This window comes from Tupaia chinensis, unplaced genomic scaffold (genome assembly GCF_000334495.1).
Source record: "Tupaia chinensis unplaced genomic scaffold, TupChi_1.0 Scaffold145396_1, whole genome shotgun sequence".
NCBI classification, from domain to species: domain Eukaryota; kingdom Metazoa; phylum Chordata; class Mammalia; order Scandentia; family Tupaiidae; genus Tupaia; species Tupaia belangeri.
In genome coordinates, this window is record NW_006205257.1 from 2,513,050 (window position 1) to 2,534,705 (window position 21,656).

The following is a 21,656-nucleotide window of genomic DNA, read 5'->3' on the forward strand; positions in this document are numbered from 1 at the left end:
GCAGGTAGTATGGTGGTTAAGGTGCTGGACTCCCATGTGGCCAACTGCAGTTCGAAAGGAAGTGATAAAAGACCAAGAGCATTTGTTTCCATCTTTTCCTTTCTGTTTCTTTTGGGGAGGAGCTGTTGACAACAAATGCTATTAGTTTTCCTTCCTTGAGAATATTGTGATTTCCCTTTTATTCCCTCTGCAAGGGCATTGTCTTCTAGTCTTCATTTCTGGGTTGGCAGTTCTTTTTTTCAGTATCTAAAAAATGACTGTACCACTTCCATCTAGCCACTTTCCCTTTTCTTCTTCTTCTTCTTTTTTTTAAAGACAGGGTCTTGCTACATCATGATCTTCCTGCTTCAGCCTCCCAGTGGGGCTGAAGCTACATCCCACCACACCAGATTTTTCTTTAAGCAGGGTCTTGCTATGTGGCCCAGGCCAGCCTTGAGCTCACAATCTTCTTGCCTCAGCTTCCCCAAGTAACAGTGACTACAGGTGCATGCTACCATGCTCAACCTTCAGGCTGGAATGGGAATCAAACTTCGGCCTCCCAAACTGTGAAGGACAGTGTCTTAGCACTGTATGTTACTGTGGCTGGCCCTAGCCTCCAACGATTTTTTTCTTTTTGAAACAGATTTTTGTGATAGGGTATGTATGCTCACTGAGACAGAGAGATATAGCGAGACAGAGAGTGAGAAATCACGCTCCCCTCCCCCTTGTGGGTATGGCCATGTTGCAATCCCTTCTCCTTCATTCTCCTCTCAGGACTTTGGACATGCATGCACATGTGCTTGGCGTGAGTTTAAGCTGCTGGGCCCGGGAATCGAACTGTGGCTGACTATGTGGAAGTCCAGAGATGTAACCATTATGCCATCTGCTGGTCCCTCCTCAAAGGTTTTGGATTAGAATCCACTGCCATTGGGACCAGCAGTTGGCATAATGGCTGTGTTGCTGAACTCCCACGTAGTCGACTGTAGTTCGAGTCCCGACTTACATGTCGGGAGTGTGTGTATGCGTGCCCAAGATCCCGAGAGGAGAATGGAGGAGAAGGGATTGCGGCGTGGCCATTCTCCTTGTGGGGTGATTTCTCGCTTTCTATCTCTCTGTCTCTCTATGTCTTTCTGGCAAGCGTACATGCCCTATAGCAAAAACTTCTTTAAAAAAAAAAAAAGGGAAGGAAAAAGAAATCCACTGCCCTTTAAATTGGTTTTCCCCTGTGAGTAAAGTATAATTTTTCCCTCACTGATTTCAAGTTTTTGTCTTTAGACTTCAGAAGTTGGATTATGATATATCTTGGTGTGAATTCACTTGGGTTTATTTGATTTGAAAAAGGCTCAACTTCTTGATTCTGTAGGTTTATATCTTTAGGCAAATTTGGGAAAATTTCAGCCATTTTTTAAAAAGGTATTCTTTGAATATTTTTATCAGCCTCACATTTGTCTTCCTCTCCTCCTATGATTCTGGTAACATGACTTTTAGACTTTTGGTCCTAGTCCTACAGGTCCTGGAGGCTCTACATGCATCTTTTCCCCCCAGCCTACCTTCCTTTGTTCAGATTAGGTAATTTCTAAATTGTTTTATTTTCAAATTCACTGGTTCTCACCTCTGACTACTTGATTTTGCATTTGAGCCCATCCATCGAGTTTTTAATTTTGGTTATGGGAATTTTTCAGTGTAAAATTTCCATTTGTTCTTTAGATTGCCTATTTGTTTAAAATCTCTATTTTTTCATTCTCAAGTGTTTATATTGCTTAGCAAAACTTTTAAAGTCATGGCTCCCTTAAATTCCTTGTCAGATAATTCCAACATCTGTGTGTATCAGAGTTGGTATCTGTTGACTGCCTTTTTTCACACAGGAGATTCCTGGTTCTTAGAAAAACATGACATTTTCAGTTGTATCCTATTACATCGTGGGACTTCGGATCTTGTTTAAACCCATGTCAGGGGGTCTCTGCACCATGTGTCGTAGTCTGTTTTGACTGCTGTAACAAAATACCATATGCTGAGTAGCTTATAAATAACAAGACTCATTTCTCAGAGTTCTGGAAGATGGACAGCCCAAGACCAAATCCAGTGTCTGGTGAGGGCCCTTTCTTGGTTCAGCGTTGGCACCTTCTGTGTTCTTAAATGGTGGAAGGGGCAAAACATTTCCCTTGGGTCATTTTTATAATGGCACTAATCGTACTCACAAGGGCTCTGACCTCATGACTAAATCAGCTCCTCAAAGGCCCACCTTCTAACTCAGTCACCTGGGGATTAATATGTTGCCAAATCAATCAGCGGGGGAGATTCAAACATCAAGCCACAGCACCAGGCCAGAACTGTGCCAGTGGGGGAACACGGGCAGTACCTCATTATGTGCACATGGAGTGGAAGTCCAGGATGTCCACTTGACTTCTACTGACATTTGGGGGCAGAAGGGAAAAAGGGGCTTCCTCACTGCTGGGTGTAGGCAAGGCTTCTTTTGACACCATCCAGGCTGGGAAGGGAAGAGGTGCCCCTTTCCTGCTCTCTTCATGACCTTCACTAACAGTGTGAGGTGAAACCAGGGAATAGGGAGGCTCATTACTTCTGAGTGGTGGTTAGAGTCCCAGCTTCTCTGTTGGACTCCTCTGATACCATCCTGGCAAACGGGGAGGTGGGGGGAAGATGTCTCATTACTACTTCGTGAGAGCTAAAGTCCAGGTTCTCCATGTGGTCCTCACTGACACCTCTGGTGAATGGAGGGCAGGTCTGGCTTCCCACTAGACTTCTCTGACACAGTGTGAGGAACGTCTCATTACAGCTGGTTGAGGGAAGTCTAGGATCCCCACTAAACTTTGCTGATAGAGGTGGGAGTGAGGCTTCAGGTTTTTTTTTTGTTCTTTTTTTTTTTTTTTTCTGCGGTGTTTGGCTAGAATAGGGTAGTTAACATCTAATGGTTTTCTTTTCTTTTTTTTTTTTCTTTTTAAACTGAAAACTGGAAAAAAAAGTAACAATGAAATGTGTTCATATGAGAGAGAGAGAGAGAGAGAGAGAGAGAGAGAGAGGCAGGCAGACGAACAGACACAACTCTCAGCTGGGCTCAGTCACACTACAATCCCCCCTCTCCAAGCCCTCCAGCCAGCAAGGACTCTGACTGAGCATGTATGTACATACCCAGCATGTTTCAGGCCAACTAGGCTGGGGTTTCAAACTGTGGTCAGCATGTGGCTTCCAGAACCATGGTCCAATATGTTATGGGCTGTGCCTCGGAGGCTAGGCCAAAGTTTTCTTTATTTTGCTAGGTTTCCCCTTTTGTTCCTTTTGCTAGAGAGCAAAAGAGAAGGTTCTTGGGGCTCTTTTGTCCAAGCTCATTGGTATTTCCAAGTTGCTGACTTTTCCAGCACCCAGTCTGGGATATTCAAGGCCAAAAGAAAACCAGCGACTCAATAACATATTTTCCTTCTGATCTCGAGGTTTCTAGGCAGCCTGCTTTCTTTTTTCCATCTCTCAAACACTTCAACTCTTCTTATGTTCATTTTATATACACTGTACAGAGTTTTTAGCTGTACTTAGGAGAATAACAGGGAGAAGGGTATGTCTACTTTGTCTTGGAGTATTTAAAGTTACCTCAGGCATTTATCATTAATGTTTTATTTCTACAATGTGTTAACAAAACTTTACGCATCTCTATATTTTAGCTTTGTATGAAGCAAAAGGATATTAACAAACCATTTGCTGTTGTTTCATATTTGAAACCTCTGTTCACATTTCTGACTAAAGACTTGAGCTTTTGTTGGCAAGAGATTTTCCATCACTCAAGAAAAGAAGATGATGTGTACTGAGAAAGATACTTCTGCCTGTCACCACACTGGGCTCTGAATCTCTTACCTTTATCTACACCAATCACTCCAGCTCTTTCCCATTTGACATGATTAGACACAAGTGATTCCAAATTATGAAGGAAAACTAAGGCTCAGAGAAGTTAAATTGCTTGCCAAAGTTTAAGGAGCTTGTTGCTTCAGAGGAAAGAGCAGCAACTTGGTTTTGTAACTCTGAATCCTTTCATTATAATAATGTTCCTCCTTAAAATCTGATAATTAATAATGACATAGTTTCAAACATAAAACCTGAATAAAGTTAAGAACTGAATGTAAAATAAATTAGCTGTACTATTTAAAAAGTTTTTGTATGTGCTGAAACACATACAAATTTTATTCTGTTTCTTAATTTTAAAAAATGTTCACAACAGAAAAAGTCAAAAGATCTAAAGAAAAAAAAAAAGAATATAAAGGGGAACCAGCAGTTAGCGTAATGGCTATGTCGCTGGACTCCCACGTAGTTGACCGCAGTTTGCGTCCCGGACCCGGTGGCTTAAAACTCACGCCAGGCGCGTGTGCGTACGTGGCCAAGATCCTGAGAGGAGAATGGAGGAGAAGAGACTGCGGCATGACCAACCCCCCTGGGGGATGATTTCTCGCTTTCTGTCTCTCTGTCTGTCTGGCGAGCGCACGTGCCCTATAGCGAAAACCTCTCAAAAAAAAAAAGAATATAAAGGACATCAATCATGTAGCTGCTGGTTGGTACCTTAATGTTTACCTTTCCACAACCTTTTTTAAAAAATTATTATTTTTAAAATTTAACTTTATATTTATTTAAATTACTTTGGGGAAAAGAAAGGGGGGGTAATGCCACAATTTATCTCTACTCTATTGATATTCATTTATTTTCAGCCTTTTTTTTTTTTTTAAAGGGTTTTTGCCATAGGGTGCATGGAGACACAGAGAAGGAAAATGGGAAATCACTCCACATGGGAGATGGCCATGACACAGTCCTCCTCCATTCTCCTCCTAGGATTTTGGGCACACATGCCTGGGGTGATTTTCAAGTCCTGTCTTGGACTTAAACTGCAGCTGGCCATGTGGAAATCTAGTGCCTTAATACCACGCCATACGTTGGCCCCATTTTCAGTTTTTTGTTATAATAATGCAATTAAAATGTATACGGTCGATCATCTCCTTAGGATACACTTCCAGAGGTGTTAGTGTTGGTGAATGGGCAAACACATTTTTAGGCTTTTTTTATAATAATTACTTTTTTATTTAAGTTTATTTATTCATTCATTTATTCTTAATTTGAGCCGAGAAAGACACAGAGAGATAGAAAGAGAGAGGGAAACTGAGAAAGCAAGCCACCAGGCCCAGGACTCGAACCATAGTCAGCCATGTGGGAGTGTCCAGCACCTAAGCCACTATACCACCTGCTGGTCCCATAGGCTTTTGATAACTACTGTGAAACAGAAAGATCACAAGAATTTGCACCAGCACTGTGTGAGGAACCACTGCTTCGCACCTGCAAAAATATTGAATAATGTTTCTGTGTGTATAAACTTTGTCTTGCCTATTTGCTTTCCTTATATTTTACCTTCCTGTCCTGCTGCCTCATACTCCAAGTAAATTCTACTCTCCTTATTTGTGACTCAGCTCTAGCCTGACTGACTTCTGCAAAAACTTGACTGCCTAAAAAGAACTTTTCTTCTTGTAGACTTCTTACACTTATCATTGCTACAAACTGATATCTATCATTTTTTTTTTTTGGAGAGGTTTTTTTTCGTTATAGGGCGCATGAGCTCGCCAGACAGACAGAGAGAGACAGAGAGACAGAAAGCGAGAAATCACCCCCTAGAGGGGATGGTCACGCTGCAATCCCTTCTCCTCCATTCTCCTCTTGGGATCCTGGGCACGCATGCACACGTGCCCAGCGTGAGTTTTAAGTCACCGGGTCTGGGATGCAAACTATGGTCGACTACGTGGGAGTCCAGCAACACAGCCATTACGCTAACTGCTGGTTCCCTCATTTCATTTTTTTAAGAGAGGTTTTTGCTATAGGGTGCATGCACTCGCCAGAGAGATAGTAAGAGAGACAGAGAGACAGAAGGCAAGAAATCACTCTCTAGGGAGATGGCCATGCCACAGTCCCGTCTCTATTCTTCTCTTGGGATTTTAGGCACATAAGCACATGTTCCCGGAACCGCAGTCTACTATGTGGGAGTCCAGTGATGTAACCGTTACTCCATCTGCTGGTGTCTGATATCTATCATTTCTTGTTTATATTTTTATTTTCCAAGCCAGGTGGGGAACACTCTGTGGATGGGGTTATGTCTTCCTTCTACAAGTTGGCATTTTCTGCTGTGCATATTATAGTATAGAGACTCAGTAAACAGGCTGACTTCAATGTTTCTGAATTTGAACTTGGTTTCTGAAGCTTATTGCGTTTTTTTTGCTATGGAATAAGTGACTGTAACTCTTCCATACTGGGCTACATTGGTGCTTAGACCTGGAGATAAAATGTGTTATACTTGGAACATACTTTAATTATTGCTAATTTAGAATACTATGGGCAATTTCTAAAATGTACACAATACATGAAGACCTATTTTTGCCCATAAAAAAAAAAAAAAAGCTCACAAGTGATTAGATGACAGCAGCACACACTGGAAGACAGATTGAGGTTTCCTTAAAATTGCTTTGTGTGACCTTTGACTAGTCAATCGGGATTCACATCCCACCTTGGTTAAATGTTCCTATGAAAATTTTATGAAGTACTATATAATGACTAAAAGTCGTTATCAGTTCAATGAGTTCCTTGGGAAAAAGGCAATGCACAATTGACTAGGCATTTAATGCCCCAAATAAATCCATTTCTAACTTAAAATAAGAAGAATAGAGGTTAAGATGGCCAAACTGGGCTGCATAAATTACTTGGTTTCGACAGACCCCAGCATATTTTCGTGAGATTTTAAAAGGAGCTTCAACTTTGTCATTAAGTAGGTGCATATTTTCATCTCATTCTATGATATGAAACACTGAACAATGAAAATTCTAGACAAGAAAAGAAAGCAATGCTTACCTTCACTGCTGGCAGCATGTCCAAGGAGTCCAGTATGAACAACACTAATGCTTGCATCAGCATCATAAATTGATTAAATTGCCATGTCAGACTAAAGAGAAAAGTTGATATGAAAATGGCAAGAAGTGTCAGCCTCTGTAAAAAGAAAACCTTTGTATAATTTACATGTCTCTACTAATAAAAATCTTTGTAGACAAGTTTTCTCAAGAGCAACCAATATCTCTATAAACCAAATAGAAAAACTATAAACTGTTGCTCTAAAAACCCTTGCATTTGTTATTTAAGCTCTAAATATCCTAAAGTGACACTTTGCATATAAATATTCACATACGGTGTATGTGTTCAGCACTATTACGGAGGCGATAATGCACCAAATCGTATCTCAAGAGCAACGGCTTGAAAATTCTGACAGTTTCGCAGAAATTGTGTGTGGGTTTACTGCAACTATTTAAGGATAGATTATGTGGAGCACATTTTTAACATCAAAAATTGAAAACATTTTCTTTGCAAAGCAGGAAAAAGCTCAGAAAAAGAAAATTTAACTCAAGTTAAGAAACTGGTCATGGAATAAGCACTATTCGCATGCTTTGGGATAACATGCACATTGCATTTTTAAAAGCTTCTTATGTAAAATTGGGGAAATTAAAAGTATAGGTTTTATAAAACACTTACTTCAGGAAGAGGCTGTAAGTTTGGTCTCAGGAAATATGTAACTGCTGCGATCTGAATCGCAAAGAATGGCAGTGCCCAGTTCTCCCTCAGTGGAATGGTGAACTCAACTCTTGTAGTATCTATTCTGCACAAAAGAAAATGCAAATAGCCAAAGTGATAATTTTTAAGTTAATTTCCTCAAAGGTTTCCTAAAGTGAAAGCTAGAGTACATTAAGTTCAACTATACTTAGATTCTGGTCATTGGTTCTCCATAATAATAATTGTCCTTACCATCACCATCATCATAACATGAAATTAACATTGAGAAAACTTAAGGGATCTGTCCGTGGGTTTACATTTAACTAAGTGCTCGGACTGAGGTTTAAGCCTATATTAGCTGACTCTTAAACCCATGAATACGCCATGTTAAACTGACATTTCTAACTTTGTTACAGCCAACAGGCAATGTTAGGCATTCTCCCCTTCTGTATGTATTTGGTGCTGTATACTGAATCTTAAATTTGTCAATGGCAACCTTTTTTGAAAACTTCTTATGTCTCTGGGGACCAGCAGGTGGCATGGTGGTTGAAGCACTGGACACTCCCACATGGCCGACCATGGTTCAAGTCCCAGACCTGGTGGCTTGCTTTCTCACTTTCTCTCTCTATCTCTCTCTGGTCAAATTAAAAAAAGAAATGAATGAATAAATAAAATTAAATAAATAATTCTTCAAAAAAAAGATAAACTTATGTCTCCAGAATGTGAACCCCCTGGAAGATGAGTATAGCTAAGCTTTCATCTTTCTATATTCAGCACTGAGAATGATTCCTTAACATACAAGGCATTCAATAAATAATACATACACGTGTGTGTATATAATACAACCTTTTGAGCTTCAATTTCATCTCTAAAATGAGTATAACAGTACTTTTTAATTCTCATTGTTATCATCTCTAAAATGGGGATAATAATAGTATTTACCCTACAGGGTCATTAAAAGAATACATATAAAGCATTTTGTAGTGAGTATTTGCTGTGGTTTAAATGTGTGCCCCAGGGCTGGCCCCGCAGCCTGGTGACTGAGGGAAGCCTGATCTCGTATGATCCATTGTGGTTCTAATTTTGGCTTTGCAGCTTGAAAAATGCCCAGGCACATATGCGTGCGCATCCAAACTTCCAATAGAATAGAGAAAGTAAGGAGAAGGGTTGGTGGCGTGACCACACCCCATAAAGGAGTGCTTTCTCCCTCTTCCTTTCTAGCAAGTTTGTGTACCCTCTAGCTATTAAAAAAAAAAAAAAATCACCTCTCCAACGTTTATGTGTTGGAAACTTAATCCACAATGCAACAGGGCTGAGAGGTGGGACTTTTAAGGGGTGATAAGGTTATGTGGGTTCTGTCCTCATGAAGAAACAAATGCCACTATTGCAGGGGTTAGTGTTCTCAGCAGAGGTGTCCTTACAAAGGACGAGCTCCACCATCACCTCCTCATGTGGTCTACCATCTCCACCTTCCACCGTGGGTGATAGAACAAAAAACCCTGACCATATGCGGCCCTTGGATCTTAGACTTCCCAGCCTTCAGAACTGTGAGCAAAACAGATGACTGTTCATTATAAATGACCCAGTCTCAAGTTTCTGTTATAGCAGTACAAAATGGACTAAGACAGCACCCAGTAGGGTTATAATAAAAACTAATTTGTTTAGATTGCAATATAAAATCTGTCTTACAACTCATGTTCGAGGTTTAAAGACGCCTACTGAATATCAATGTTGCTGTCGGTCAAGCAATAATCCAACATATCTTTTTTTTTTTGAGAGCAATTTTTTGCTATAGGATGCATACGTTCACCAGATAGATGATGTGGGAGTCCAGCACTTTATCCACTATGCCACCCGCTGGCATCTCAATATATCTTTAACATATATATTTTTAATGCTGTTTTATTGGCCAGACTGTGGTGTGGTGGTTAAGATGGCTGGATCTCACATGGTCAACTGTGTGGTTTGAGTCTTGGACCTGGAGGATTAAAAAACATGCTTGGATATGTGTGCATGGATGCCCAAAATCCTGAGAAGATGCAGAAGGGATTGCAACATGGCCATCCCCTCTGGGAAGGTACTTTTCCCCTTTCTCCCTGGTGTGTGTATGTGCCCTATAGCAAACATTTTAAAATAAACTATGTCATAAGGCTCAAGTGTTTATTAATGAATAATCTATATCAATTAAATAATGTAAGACCCTCCTTGCATTTGTACAGTGTTTCATTCTTTGTGAACTGAGAGCTACACAACTCTATTAAGATAGCAATGAAGATATTACAACCCTTTCAAGAGGTGAGACATGTGGCTGAAGAAACACTGGTCATGAAACAAACAAGTAATGTTTGGGGATTACAAGGGATTTGCAATTCAGTGTTTTTTTTTTTTTAATAGGCTTTTGTTACAGGGTGCGTGCGCTTGCCAGACAGACAGAGACAGAGAGATAGAAAGTGAGAAATCACCCCCCAGAGGGAATGGCCACGCCGCAATCCCTTCTCCTCCATTCTCCTCTTGGGATCTTGGACACACACGCACACGCACCCAGCGTGAGTTTTAAGCAATTGGGTCTGTGACGTGAACCACGGTCAACTACGTGGAAGTCCAGCGACATAGCCATTATGCTAACTGCTGATCTCCAATTCAGTGTTTTGATCCTTAGCTGAAAATATATGTAAATGGAACTTTCTATCTCAGTAAATAAAAAATTTAGTAAACCACTAGAGAAACATTTCTATTCAAACAAATGAGGCAAAAGAAATTTCTTGGTCCTCAGGTTTTGGGAAGGAAGGGAGAGGCAGGGATTCGACTCACCTGTTTGTGACGTACCAGAAAGCTGCCAACAGTCCTGATAGCCATGTACCACTAAGGAGCCAGCTGGTTATATAAAGAGCTGTGACGTAGACTGCTTGGAGCCCAAATAAGGTGTAAATATAAAAGTAAACTGGCTCTAGGTATTTCTGTAAAAGGGAACAAAAAAATGTGTCAGAGAGGGCCTAAGTGCCCCCACTGTCATTTAAGAAACAGGAGAGTGGCAATGTAACATTTATAAGCCTACTGCTAATGCCCAGCAGTAAGCCCCTGCCACCCCTTCCCATCTAGAAGTGCGAGGAGATTTTCCTTCCACTACTAAGATAAGAGGGAGGGAAATCCCTACGTGTCCTGCCTTCGTTCTTGATACCAGACATGTTTCCCACCTAACTTTGTCTAACTTCACTGTGTTCACATGACAAGTGGTCACTGTGATTTGTTCATTTCACAATTGTTTTATGTCAAAGATAAATCAGGAATGATGACATGTCTCCAAACTAAAATATTTATTGGCTTCTAGACTGCATGTATCTGTTACAAGCTAGAAAACATCTATTCATAAAAATCTTATCTTGGGCCAGCCCATGGCATGGTGGTTAAAACAGCTGGACCTCACATGGCCAACTGCATGTGGGTGCCAGATCCAGCGGTGTGAAAGACGCACTGCGTACTCGTGTGTGTGTGCCCAAAATCCTGACAAGGAGAAATGGAGAAGGGACTGAGGTGTGACCACGCCCAGTGAGGTGCATTCTCATTTTCTTTGTCTTTCTTTTTCTCTGTCTCTCTCTGGTAATGGAATGCTCTAAGCAAAGTAAAAAACAAACCAAAACAAAACAATGTCCAAAACTTGCATCTTATAAACTACAAAGAGGCAGCAAAGTTTATAACATGGAGAAAATTATGTTATTCCAGATTGTCTACCAAACCAATGGAAGATCAGAGGATATGTGAAACTTTCAAATTGAACGATTTAATGTTACAGAACGCAACCTACCTGGATAGGCAGAAGTCTATATAAAATACTGAGAAAAACTTCTTGGTAAATATTCATTCGCTGAAGGAGGTTAATTGTCCTCATAGATTCGGTTTTATTATCGTATATTAAGCCATGAAAACCTAGATTGATATTTGAAAAACCAGGAAAAAAACAAAACAAAACAAAACGATTATTCATTCATTTGGAGTGATTCGGCCTTCAGTGTGCGCCAGAGATTGTGGCAGGCACCAGGATGTCAGAGGAAGAAGAAAACCCACTGCTACCTCGAAGAGCTCACTACTGTGAGATGAACATGACTGATGCTTACACGAACACAGGAAAATTAAAACTTTGGGACTGCCATGAAAAAAATAAAAGCCACATGGCTCCATACAACCTGCCCTCCTGTCATGTGATCTGCTTTGGGGGAAGTTTACACGGCCTCTCCCTACTCCCCAGGATGAGTTGGACTATTTGACGCACGCTGACCAACGTCATGTGAGTGAACGTGACACACCCCATGTATGAACAGAGGCTTTAAGAGAAGATGTGTGTTTCCAGCAGCTCCTGCTATTGCGCTGTCATGACACTGGCATGTTCCGATTGGGGGCTGGATGATTTGATATATGTTGAATAAACCAGAGATGTGACTGTCTCACAGCAGTCATGCAATGAGAGTAGAAATAAACCTGCTGTTATAGAACTCCAGAGGGGCTACTGTGACCAGGCTAAGTAACACAAAGTATGAATGGAGAGCTCAGAGAAAACACACATACCCTTACCATGGAAAAGATGCTTATCCTCACTCTTACGAAAAGTACAAATTAAAGCTTCACCAAGGGAGCCAGTACGTGGTTGTAGTGGTTAAGGCGCTGGACTCTCACATGGCCAACCATGGTTCAAGTCCAGGACCTGGAGGCTTGAATCTCATGCTGGGGGTGTGTGCATGTGTACTCAAAATCCTAGGGGAATGGAGAAGAGACTGCAGCGTGGCTATCCCCCTCTGGGGAAGATTTCTCTCTTTATGTCTCTCTGTCTCTCTAGTGAGCACATGCACCCTATAACAAAAATCTCCCTCAAGAAAAAAACAAAAACTACCAGATACCATTTTTCCCCACCAGCATGGCAAAATCAAGAAGTGTGACAATACATCGTTAGTGAAGTTATCATAGAAGTAAGACTCGCATACACTGCAGTTAAAAATGTAAAATGGTATGAAGAATTTCTTTGCAGAAGAATTCTGTGAGACCCAGGAAAATTACACGTGCATTTACCCTTCAATCTAAGAAGCCCATGTCTAGGAATCGATCTTAAAGACAGATTAGCAAAAAATACAAAATGACAAGAGGCACATTTATGTAGCCGACAACCCAGTGTGACTACTTGTAGAAACTATTATTTATCCACACAAACGAGCACCACACCGTTGCAAAAGGAAATAAGGGATATCTATAATGTACTGTAGAGTGATTGCCAAGATTTCTGTTAAGTCAAAAAAGCAAAATGCACAACAGTCTCTACAGTGAGCAGTTTTTCTATAAAAGGGAGAGACATATGAATATATTAAAGCATTTCCTTGCATTAAAAATCTTAACCGTGGAAGAATATGTCCATCATGAAGAGGTGTTGTGGACTGAAGTGAGTCATCCTCAAATTCTTATGTTGAAGCCCTGAAACCAAATATGGCTGTATCTGGAGACAGAGCCTAAAGCGAGATCGTAAGGGTGAGTTGTAACCTGTCAGGACTGGTGTCCTTACAAGAGGAGGAACAGACAAGAACTTGAGCCCATGTTCTTTCTCCCCCACCCCCTACCCCGGCAGGTGCAGAGAGGAAAGGCCATGTGAAGAGGAGCGACAGAGGCAACTACAAGCCAGGAAGAGAGGCCTTGCTAAAATCGACCCTAATGGCAACTTAATCTTGGACTTTGAGCCTCCAGAACTAACAGTAAAGTTCAATCATTTAAGCCACCACCAGTCAGTGGTGTTTTGCTATGGCAGGACAGAAGATTAATACAAGAGTTTTATGCTTTGAATGTTTGTGCCCCACCGAAAATTCTTAGGTTGAAGGGTGGGGCCCTCATGATGGGATTTAAGAGAGACCCCAGAGATCTTTTGCTCTGTGCCTCTCTGCGCTGTAGGGACATAGCAAAAAGCAGCTGTCTGCAAGCCAGGAAGAGTGCTCTCACCAGAAACCACTCAGGCTGGCACCTTACTTAACCTCGGACTTCCAGCCTCCAAAATGGTGAAAAAAGAATGTTTTGTTACTTTAGCAACCCAGTCTATGGCAATTTGTTAAGCCAGCTTGAGCAGACTAATAAAGGTGACTACTTGTAGAAACTTTATCCGCACAAACGAGCACTACGCAGTTGCAGCAGGGAAGAGGGATAACTTTATAATCTATTGTAGAGTGATTTCCAAGATTTCTGTGAAGTGAAAAAAGCAAAATAGAGAACAGAGGCTACAGTAAGCAGTTTTTCTATAAGAGGAAGAGAAATATAAATATTTGAAAGCATTTCCTTGCATTAAAAATATTAAGAATAAAGCAAAAACAAATGAAAGTGAGTAAGGAAGAAAACAGGGAGAAGGGACAGGGATGGAAGCGGACTTCTCTGAATGCTTCCTGTTTTATAGCGTTGACTTTGGCATCACTTAAACTTTTTAAGTATAAAAAAAATTAAATTTTATGAGACAATCCCTAAAAACCAAAAGCCAAGATAAAACAAGTAAATGTACTGAATTGGTGGCTTGGTGACACAGAGAAAACACTTTCAAGTGATCTGAAAACAGAGGAACGTGACTACATGTTCTTGGTGGGTTCTATCCTAAGAAAGAAAAGAACTGCCAACACAGCTCAAACTGTTCCGAGGTTCTCATATTGTGGGTAGCATTATTATTGTTTCTTTGAAGTATTATATATACAATAGCATATAACAAGTTAGCAATAACATTTACATGGTAAGAAACTAAAGTTTTCAATTTAGCAGAAAACGAGATTACAAATATAAAATTAAAAAAGGTTTAAAACCTTGTTATCCTAACTTTGAGCTGAAAATAATTATACATATTTATATTTGCTTTTTTTTGTTTTTTAAAGAGAGAGATTTTTGCTATAGGGTGTGTACACTTGCTGGAGAGACAGAGACAGACAGACAGAAAACAAACAAAATCACCCCTTAGGGGGATGGCCATGTCATAATCCCTTCTACTCCATTCTCCTCTTGGGATCTTGGGCATGCATGCACACAAGCCCAGGGTGAGTTTTAAGCCGCCAGGTCCAGGACTCAAACTGCGGTTGTCTATGTGTGAGTCCAGTGATGTAAGCATTATGCCATCTGCTGGTCTCCATATTTGCTTTTAGGAAGAAAAGTGAAAAGATAGAAAAGCGACAACTCTAAGATAAATGAATGTATGGGGGCACAGGGTACAAGAGGAAGGACTGTAGTTTTCATTCCTAAAGCCCTCCTGTCTTTAGAAAATACTGTTTACCTGCAAAGATCTCTTCCGAATTGAGATGATCAAAAGAAAAATTGGCAATAAAACCAAGAAACGGTGAAGAGAATACTTTTTGGGATAGAGTAGAATGACAAGTGGAGAGTTCATAAACTATTTTTTAAAATTATTTTATTCATTATCATCATCTTTTTTAATTTGGCCAGAGTGAAAGAGAGAGAGAGAGAGAGAGAGAGAGAGAGCGAGCAAGAGAGCAAGAGCGAGCAGGAAAGTGAAAAAGCAAGCTGTTGGGACTTGAACCATGGTCAGCCATGCGGGAGTCTAGCACCTCATCTACCGTGCCACATGCCGACCCCAAGTTCATAAACTATTATATATATTTTCATGGAATGGTTGTTAATAAGGAAAAACTACATGAGTTCAAAGGAAAACCATACAAGTTTTATGAAGCACTTGAAATGCTTTCATGCACAGTACTTCTTGGCTAAAATATTAAAAAGAATGCAGTACACACCAAATGAGACTGTTAATTACCTTGCATGAGGGTTGGTGCTTGCAGCATTTGCTTGTAGTAGGAGTAATACAGCCCACATTCTGTTCTGAATGAGATTTCTCGCTCCACTTCCTGAAACAAAGTTAGAGCTACTGGGTTTACATGACCTACTTTTGTTTAAATATGTCACTGCAGAAATAAGATACATAACTACAACTTAAAAAGAGAGAAAAACTCTGAAACTATGATCTCAAAAAATCTTGGCAAACAAGAACAAGTGAAGGCTAAAAATCGTTGAAGCTGGGTGATGACTACACGGAGGTTTGTCATACTAGTCTCTCTACTTTAGTACTTACAATTTTCCTATAATATGCCATTTTAAAGAACAGAGGTAGTGGGCCAGCCGGTGGCGCTGTGGTTAGGGTGGCTGGAATTCACATGGCTGACTGCAGTTTGAGTCCTAGACCTGGGGGCTTATTAAAGATGCCAGGTGTGTAGTGCCTCAAATCCCAAAAGGAGGAAGAAGGAGAGAAGGGATTGCTTTATGACTAGACATATGGGGGGTGCTTTTTCACTTTTCTTCTTTCTCTCACTTTCTCCCATTCCCCACATGTGCCCTTGGGCAAAATTGGAAAAAAAAAAAAAAAAAGAGGGAGAGATGGATGCCAGTGCAGCAGGGTACAGGCAGTGCCACTCCTGGAGAGCTGGAAGCGGCATGGGAGGTACGTCTTAGTTTCAGAAGGCAACTGCAATAGCTGGGTGTGGCTGAGCACACCAGTAACCCCAGCTAACTGAGAAGATGAATAGGAGGATTGGGACACAGCAAGACCCTGTCAAAAATATCTATCTTTGGGATTTCCCTTTTCCTTTTTCTCTCCTTCTCTCCATTAAAGGGGTAAACAAACAAACAAAAAAATGGAGACAACTAGTTAAATTTAAGTTGAAGTTTCAGATTTAAATTTTTTCTTTTATTTTATGAGAAAACTAAGCTTAGAAGAGGTCTCTCAGTGCAGCAGTTAAGTGCTGTGTGCATAGAAAGTCGGATCCCACATGGCTGATCATGTTTTGAATTCTGGGTCCAGGTGGTTTGAAACACATTACCAGGTGCCTATGTGTAAATCCTGATAGGATGGAGCAATGGAGGGAAGGGGACTGCAGTGTGACCATGGCCTACTGGGGAGTACGTTCTCTCCAGCAATTAAAAATATTTTTCTTAAGAGAGATTTTTTCTATAGGGCACATGTGCTTGCTAGAGAGACAGAGAGACAGAAAGCCAGAAATCACCCCCCAGGGTGGATGGCCATGCTGCAATCCTTTCTCCTCCATTCTCCTCTCAGGATTTTGGGCACACATGCACACGCGCCTGGTGTGAGTTTAAGCCACTGGGATTAGAACTCGAACCACTGTCGACTACGTGGGAGTCCAGTGACATAACCATAAAGCTATCTGCTGGTTCCCAAAATAAATATTTAAAAATCCAAAAATAAAACTAAAAAAAGCTCACACTACCATCCACAGGTAATATGAGTGAGACATAAAACAGAAGCATTATTTTAAAAAATCTCCCAAAGGAAAAGAACTATAATTACACAGACACCTCCCTAAAAACGAACATGATATAAGATCAACAGTTTTCTTCTGGGACCGGCAGTTAGCATAATGGTTATGTCGCTGGACTCCCACATAGTCGACTGTGGTTCGAGGCCCAGACCCGGCGGCTTAAACACATGCCGGGCACGTGTACGTGCGTGCCCAGGATCCCAAGAGGAGAATGGAGGAGAAGGGACTGCGGTGTGGCCATTCATCCTGGGGGGTGATTTCTCGCTTTCTGTCTCTTGGTCTCCCTGTCTGTCTGGCGAACACACGCGCCCTATAGCAAAAACCTCTCCAAAAAAAAATTAATTAAAAAAATTTTCTTCTAGGAATATGAGGCACTGTTATTTAAAAAGGACAAATTTTATATATGAATTTTACTTTGACAAGTGTTTAGGTAGGCAAATGGATACACAGAATATTTAAACTGCTTTCAGATAAATATTAAATCTTAGAAGAACTGGAAATTTAAAGTAATAGCAATTAATTTGACTGTAAGAAGCTTTTATACCTAAATCATTAACATAAAATATGAAAGCAATGGGTAATGAGGCTGAAGACTTTCTGGAACAATCCTATTAACACCCTTACATTGTATATTTTATATACATACAAAAGTATGGATGAACAAAAAGTTACAATCCATGACATTATAGAGGCTTTTGTCCCACTGTTCAAAAAGCCAGGCTCTAGAATCTGCAAAGCACTGTCTAAAATGTAATTCACTGTTTTTTCATTATAGCACACCCATATTCCATAAAACCAACTTTATCTGGAGATGATAAACTGAACATCTCACTTTTTAGCTGGTAAACTTCTTTTAGCACATCTTTGTTTTCCCCTATCTTCAACTATTTTTCAAATGGTAATAAACATTTCATTAAAACAACCACTGGGAACCAGCAGTTAGCGTAATGGCTATGTCGCTGGACTCCCACGTAGTCGACCGCGGTTCACGTCCCGGACCCGGTGGCTTAAAACTCACGCCGGGCGCGTGGGCGGGCGTGCCCAAGATCCCGAGAGGAGAATGGAGGAGAAGGGATTGCGGTGTGACCATCCCCCCTGGGGGGTGATTTCTCGCTTTCTGTCTCTATGTCTCTCTCTGTCTGTCTGGCGAGCGCACGCGCCCTACAGTGAAAATCTCTCCAAAAAAAAAAAAAAAAAAACAACCACTCATGCTCTTTATCTTCGGACTTGGAAATTATTTAATGTATTTCTCCTACCCTTTAAATATTTCTCCCATTCTTTAAAAAAATTATAAATCAATTCATGAATAATACATTGAAGAAATACTCTCAATTATCTAAGAGTGTACACATCTAATTACTGATTCCAAAACACAAACTATTATGTTTTATCATCATTAACTCTTTTTTGTAAAATGGGAGGTAAGGTGGTAAACCTTACACATTGAACTTCCTTCCAGAGAAAACAAATTTATCCTGGAGAAATCAAGCATGAAAAAAAGATACACCAGGCTTTGAAAGGTAATTTCATTAGCACATTTGTTGTATAAAAAGGAGAATATACAGCCAGTTGATGGAGTGGTGGCTAAGGCACTGGACTCCCACATGGTCAATCGTGGTTTGAGTCCTGAACCTGGTAGCTTGCTTTCTCACTCGCCCCTCCCCACTCTCTGTCTCTTTCTGGTCAAATTAAAATAATAATAATAACTAGCAGTTAGTGTAGTGGCTATGTCGCTGGACTCCCATGTAGTAGACCACGGTTCGAGACCTGGACCCAGTGGCTTAAACTCACACTGGGCGTGTATGCGTGTGTGCCCAAGATCCTGAGAGGAGAATGGAGGAGAAGGGATTGCGGTGTGGCCACACCCCCTGGGGAGTGATTTCTGGCTTTCTGTCTCTCTGTCTCTGTCTTTCTGGTGAGCACATGCGCCCTACAGCATAAACCTCTCAAAAAAAAAAATGATGATAATGAATAAAATAATTCTTAAAAAAATAGAGACTACAGAGTGAGAGCTTTCTCAGCTTTAACAGTTCTTACTGATTTGTGTTGTATCTTTCACAACAGGAAAGGTAACTCTGCTTAGTAGTTATGTTAACCCATTCATTTTTAATCTCTGAGAAAAACTTCTCTCTTGCTTTTGATGACACTAAACCTAACTGGTACCACTCATCTCTAGAATGTTCAAATGCCTACTTGGTCAAATAACCACAGAGGCTATGAACTGATGTTAAATGAGCAAATACTAGCCTTCCCCCCCACACACACAAATAAGAATAAAGAACACGTCATGTTTAATTATATTCCTTTTCTTCTCTCCAGCTGCCTCAAAGTGTTGAAGGTGGTCCTTGATGGGCTATTCTAACATCAAACCTATATCCCCAGATCAGACGGGAGAGGCAAACCAGTCATGCATGGGCCTGAGCTTCATTTCCCATTTGGTTCTAAGAATGAAAGACTAACCTTATGAAGATGGGGAAAAACCAAACAAAATGAAATTGCTCAAAGTATTACAAGTAGAAAGCTTCTGTGCCCCACCCCTCTCTTTAATATACCCAGAATGTGTAAAGAACAGAGGGGGACCTAATTAGTAAAAATGCATTCAAACATGATTAATTGGTAATCCTGGCACCAGCTGTAAAGAACCAAATGCTATACTTTATTAGACAGACACTTGCAAGTTTTACATCTGCTTCATGCTAAGAGAACATCTGCTTTACTCATTCAAACGCTTTTCCAGTTTTACAGCAATTTATACTTTGCCTGGTGGATCATGCTAATGAAAGTATACACCAATAGAAGTTACCTTCTAAAGAATGCGAAAGGAACAAATACTCCATATCTTAATTTGCATACGATCCACAGGGAAAGCAAGGTTTGCTGAGGGAATGAAAACATCTCTGAAGATAATGACAGAAGCAAGTGGAAAGACAAAAGAATTGTATTTTTAAACAAATGTATGGCTAAAATCATTTAAGTAGTAGTTTACGTAAGTCACTTAACAGAAGCACTAAAAAGAAAAAGCACAGAGGGAAAGGAAAGGCTATTCACAATTGGTGATTCCCACCCTCCATAGGCATTAAGGCACGTTGCTGGCAATGCACAAAAGGTGAACAAGCTCTTTAATAGCAGTAAAGCCAAATCTGTAGAGAAAGCATATTGATTTAGTTTTTTTTAAAAAATTTCCTGTGCTTAACTTTTGTTTCTAAAAATTGTCCTCCCCTACCCCCAAAAGTAATAATTAGGCTGTTGGTAGTGGGGAAGCCATTGAAAGATTAACTTTATGAATGTTTCAGAATTAGGTTAACAAATCATCTCACCAAGAAACAGTAGCTCATAATCAGACAGCTGTTCTTCAAGTTCTGTTCTGGGAATCATGCCCTCAGCAAACACATTTATGGCACATCCATGGTTTATTGTCTGGTTAAATTCATGTCCATCTGTTAGAATGGGATGATTCTTGCCCCAGAGTTGATTAAAGCCGTGCCACGTGAGAGCACACTAGACAACTGCTGAAGTGACAAGACTTCCACTGGGCCACGCTGAAGTGATCAGTACGGTCTAAGTACTCCTGCAGTTAGTATGGTGGGGGTTAACCCTGTTTATTCTAAAGACTCCCAGCTTTGCGGGAGTGTTTAATGGAAGGCGTGCAAATTCTGCAGTAACAAGTAAGAGAGTAATAGTTGGAAATGTTAACACAGGAAAAAGGTTTTAAAAGAAAAATGAGTGACCTGAGAGTATTTAACCAAATGAAAATGACCTCTTCTATTACTGAACATATATGTGCTGGAGGGAAAAAAGGGTGAGAATTTAGTCTTTCACTCCAAGGAGTTTATGTCTTAAGGAGAAAGAACAATGCATTGTAAACAAAGGAAAAATGACCACTCAAGGAAATACACGTACCAAATGGAAGGAACGAGGAGCCTTCTGCCTTGAGTTTCCCCACTGGACCCTACTTCTCCAATTGGTCTTTTCTTCCTCCAGTGTGACTTCCTTATTCATGATTTAACAAATACCTACCGACCACCAATAAGTGACAAAAGGGTTTTCTGCTGGGAGATTCAGCAGGGAATAAAACAGACAAAAATTTCTGCCTTCACGAAATTTAGAATCTAGAGTAGAGGGAGAAGAGAATCAACAAGCACAGTCCATAGTCAGATGTCAGTTAACAATGGGGACATGTTCTGAGAAACACATCATCAGGCCATTTGGTTGTGCGAACATTACAGAGTATGTACAAACCTAGAAGGAGTAGCGTACTATGCAACCAGGCTCCATGGGACCACCTCCATGGGTAATGTTACGTTATGGTACGTTACGGTTAATGTAATGTTAACTGAAATGTTTCGCACAGCACGTGACCACTATGTCGAATTGCAAATGCTATGAAAACAGTGAAACAGAGGAGGGAGACTGGGGGGAGGATTTTAAAAGTGGGCTTCAAGGAAGGCTTTACCAATGAAGTGCAACTACACAGAAACCTGAAGAGTCATGTGGCTATCTGAGAGAAGGGGCAGCTGGTCCTCACAGGGTAATCAACGTACACCCTGAAGAGCAACAAGGAAGGCGGTGTGGCCTGAGGGGGGAGAAGAGGAGGGGCGGTTTATAAGATCAGGGGGGTGCCAAGGGCAGGAGCAGTCAGACAGGGAACGTAGGCTCAGCTCTGGAATGGTACTCTAAATATAGAAGGTGTGTAGCAGTGAGTGGGTCGGGGGTGGGAGGGGAGAGCCAGGAATTCGGTTTTAGACAAGATGGAGAAATGATTAAGGGATTAGTGTGACCAATTCACACTGGGGGAAGGCGGGGGGGGGGGGTTTTTCCTTT

General features: G+C 40.8%; 1 protein-coding gene across 9 annotated transcripts in view; it reads right to left on the reverse strand.

The window, feature by feature from the left end:
* Positions 1-21,656, reverse strand: part of DPY19L3 (dpy-19 like C-mannosyltransferase 3) — a 92,561-nt gene that overhangs the window by 45,418 nt on the left and 25,487 nt on the right. For 8 of the 9 annotated variants that reach the window (XM_014584000.2, XM_006167992.3, XM_006167994.3 and 5 more), the window contains exons 4-8: positions 15,317-15,407; positions 11,351-11,472; positions 10,360-10,505; positions 7,531-7,654; positions 6,859-6,993 (exon numbers count right to left, since the gene is read on the reverse strand). In XM_014584000.2, coding sequence (XP_014439486.1) covers positions 6,859-6,993; positions 7,531-7,654; positions 10,360-10,505; positions 11,351-11,472; positions 15,317-15,407 — 618 coding nt within the window. Of the gene's footprint in view, positions 1-6,858; positions 6,994-7,530; positions 7,655-10,359; positions 10,506-11,350; positions 11,473-15,316; positions 15,408-20,735; positions 20,938-21,656 lie in introns of those variants that run through there. The other variant, XM_006167996.3, reaches the window with a different exon arrangement.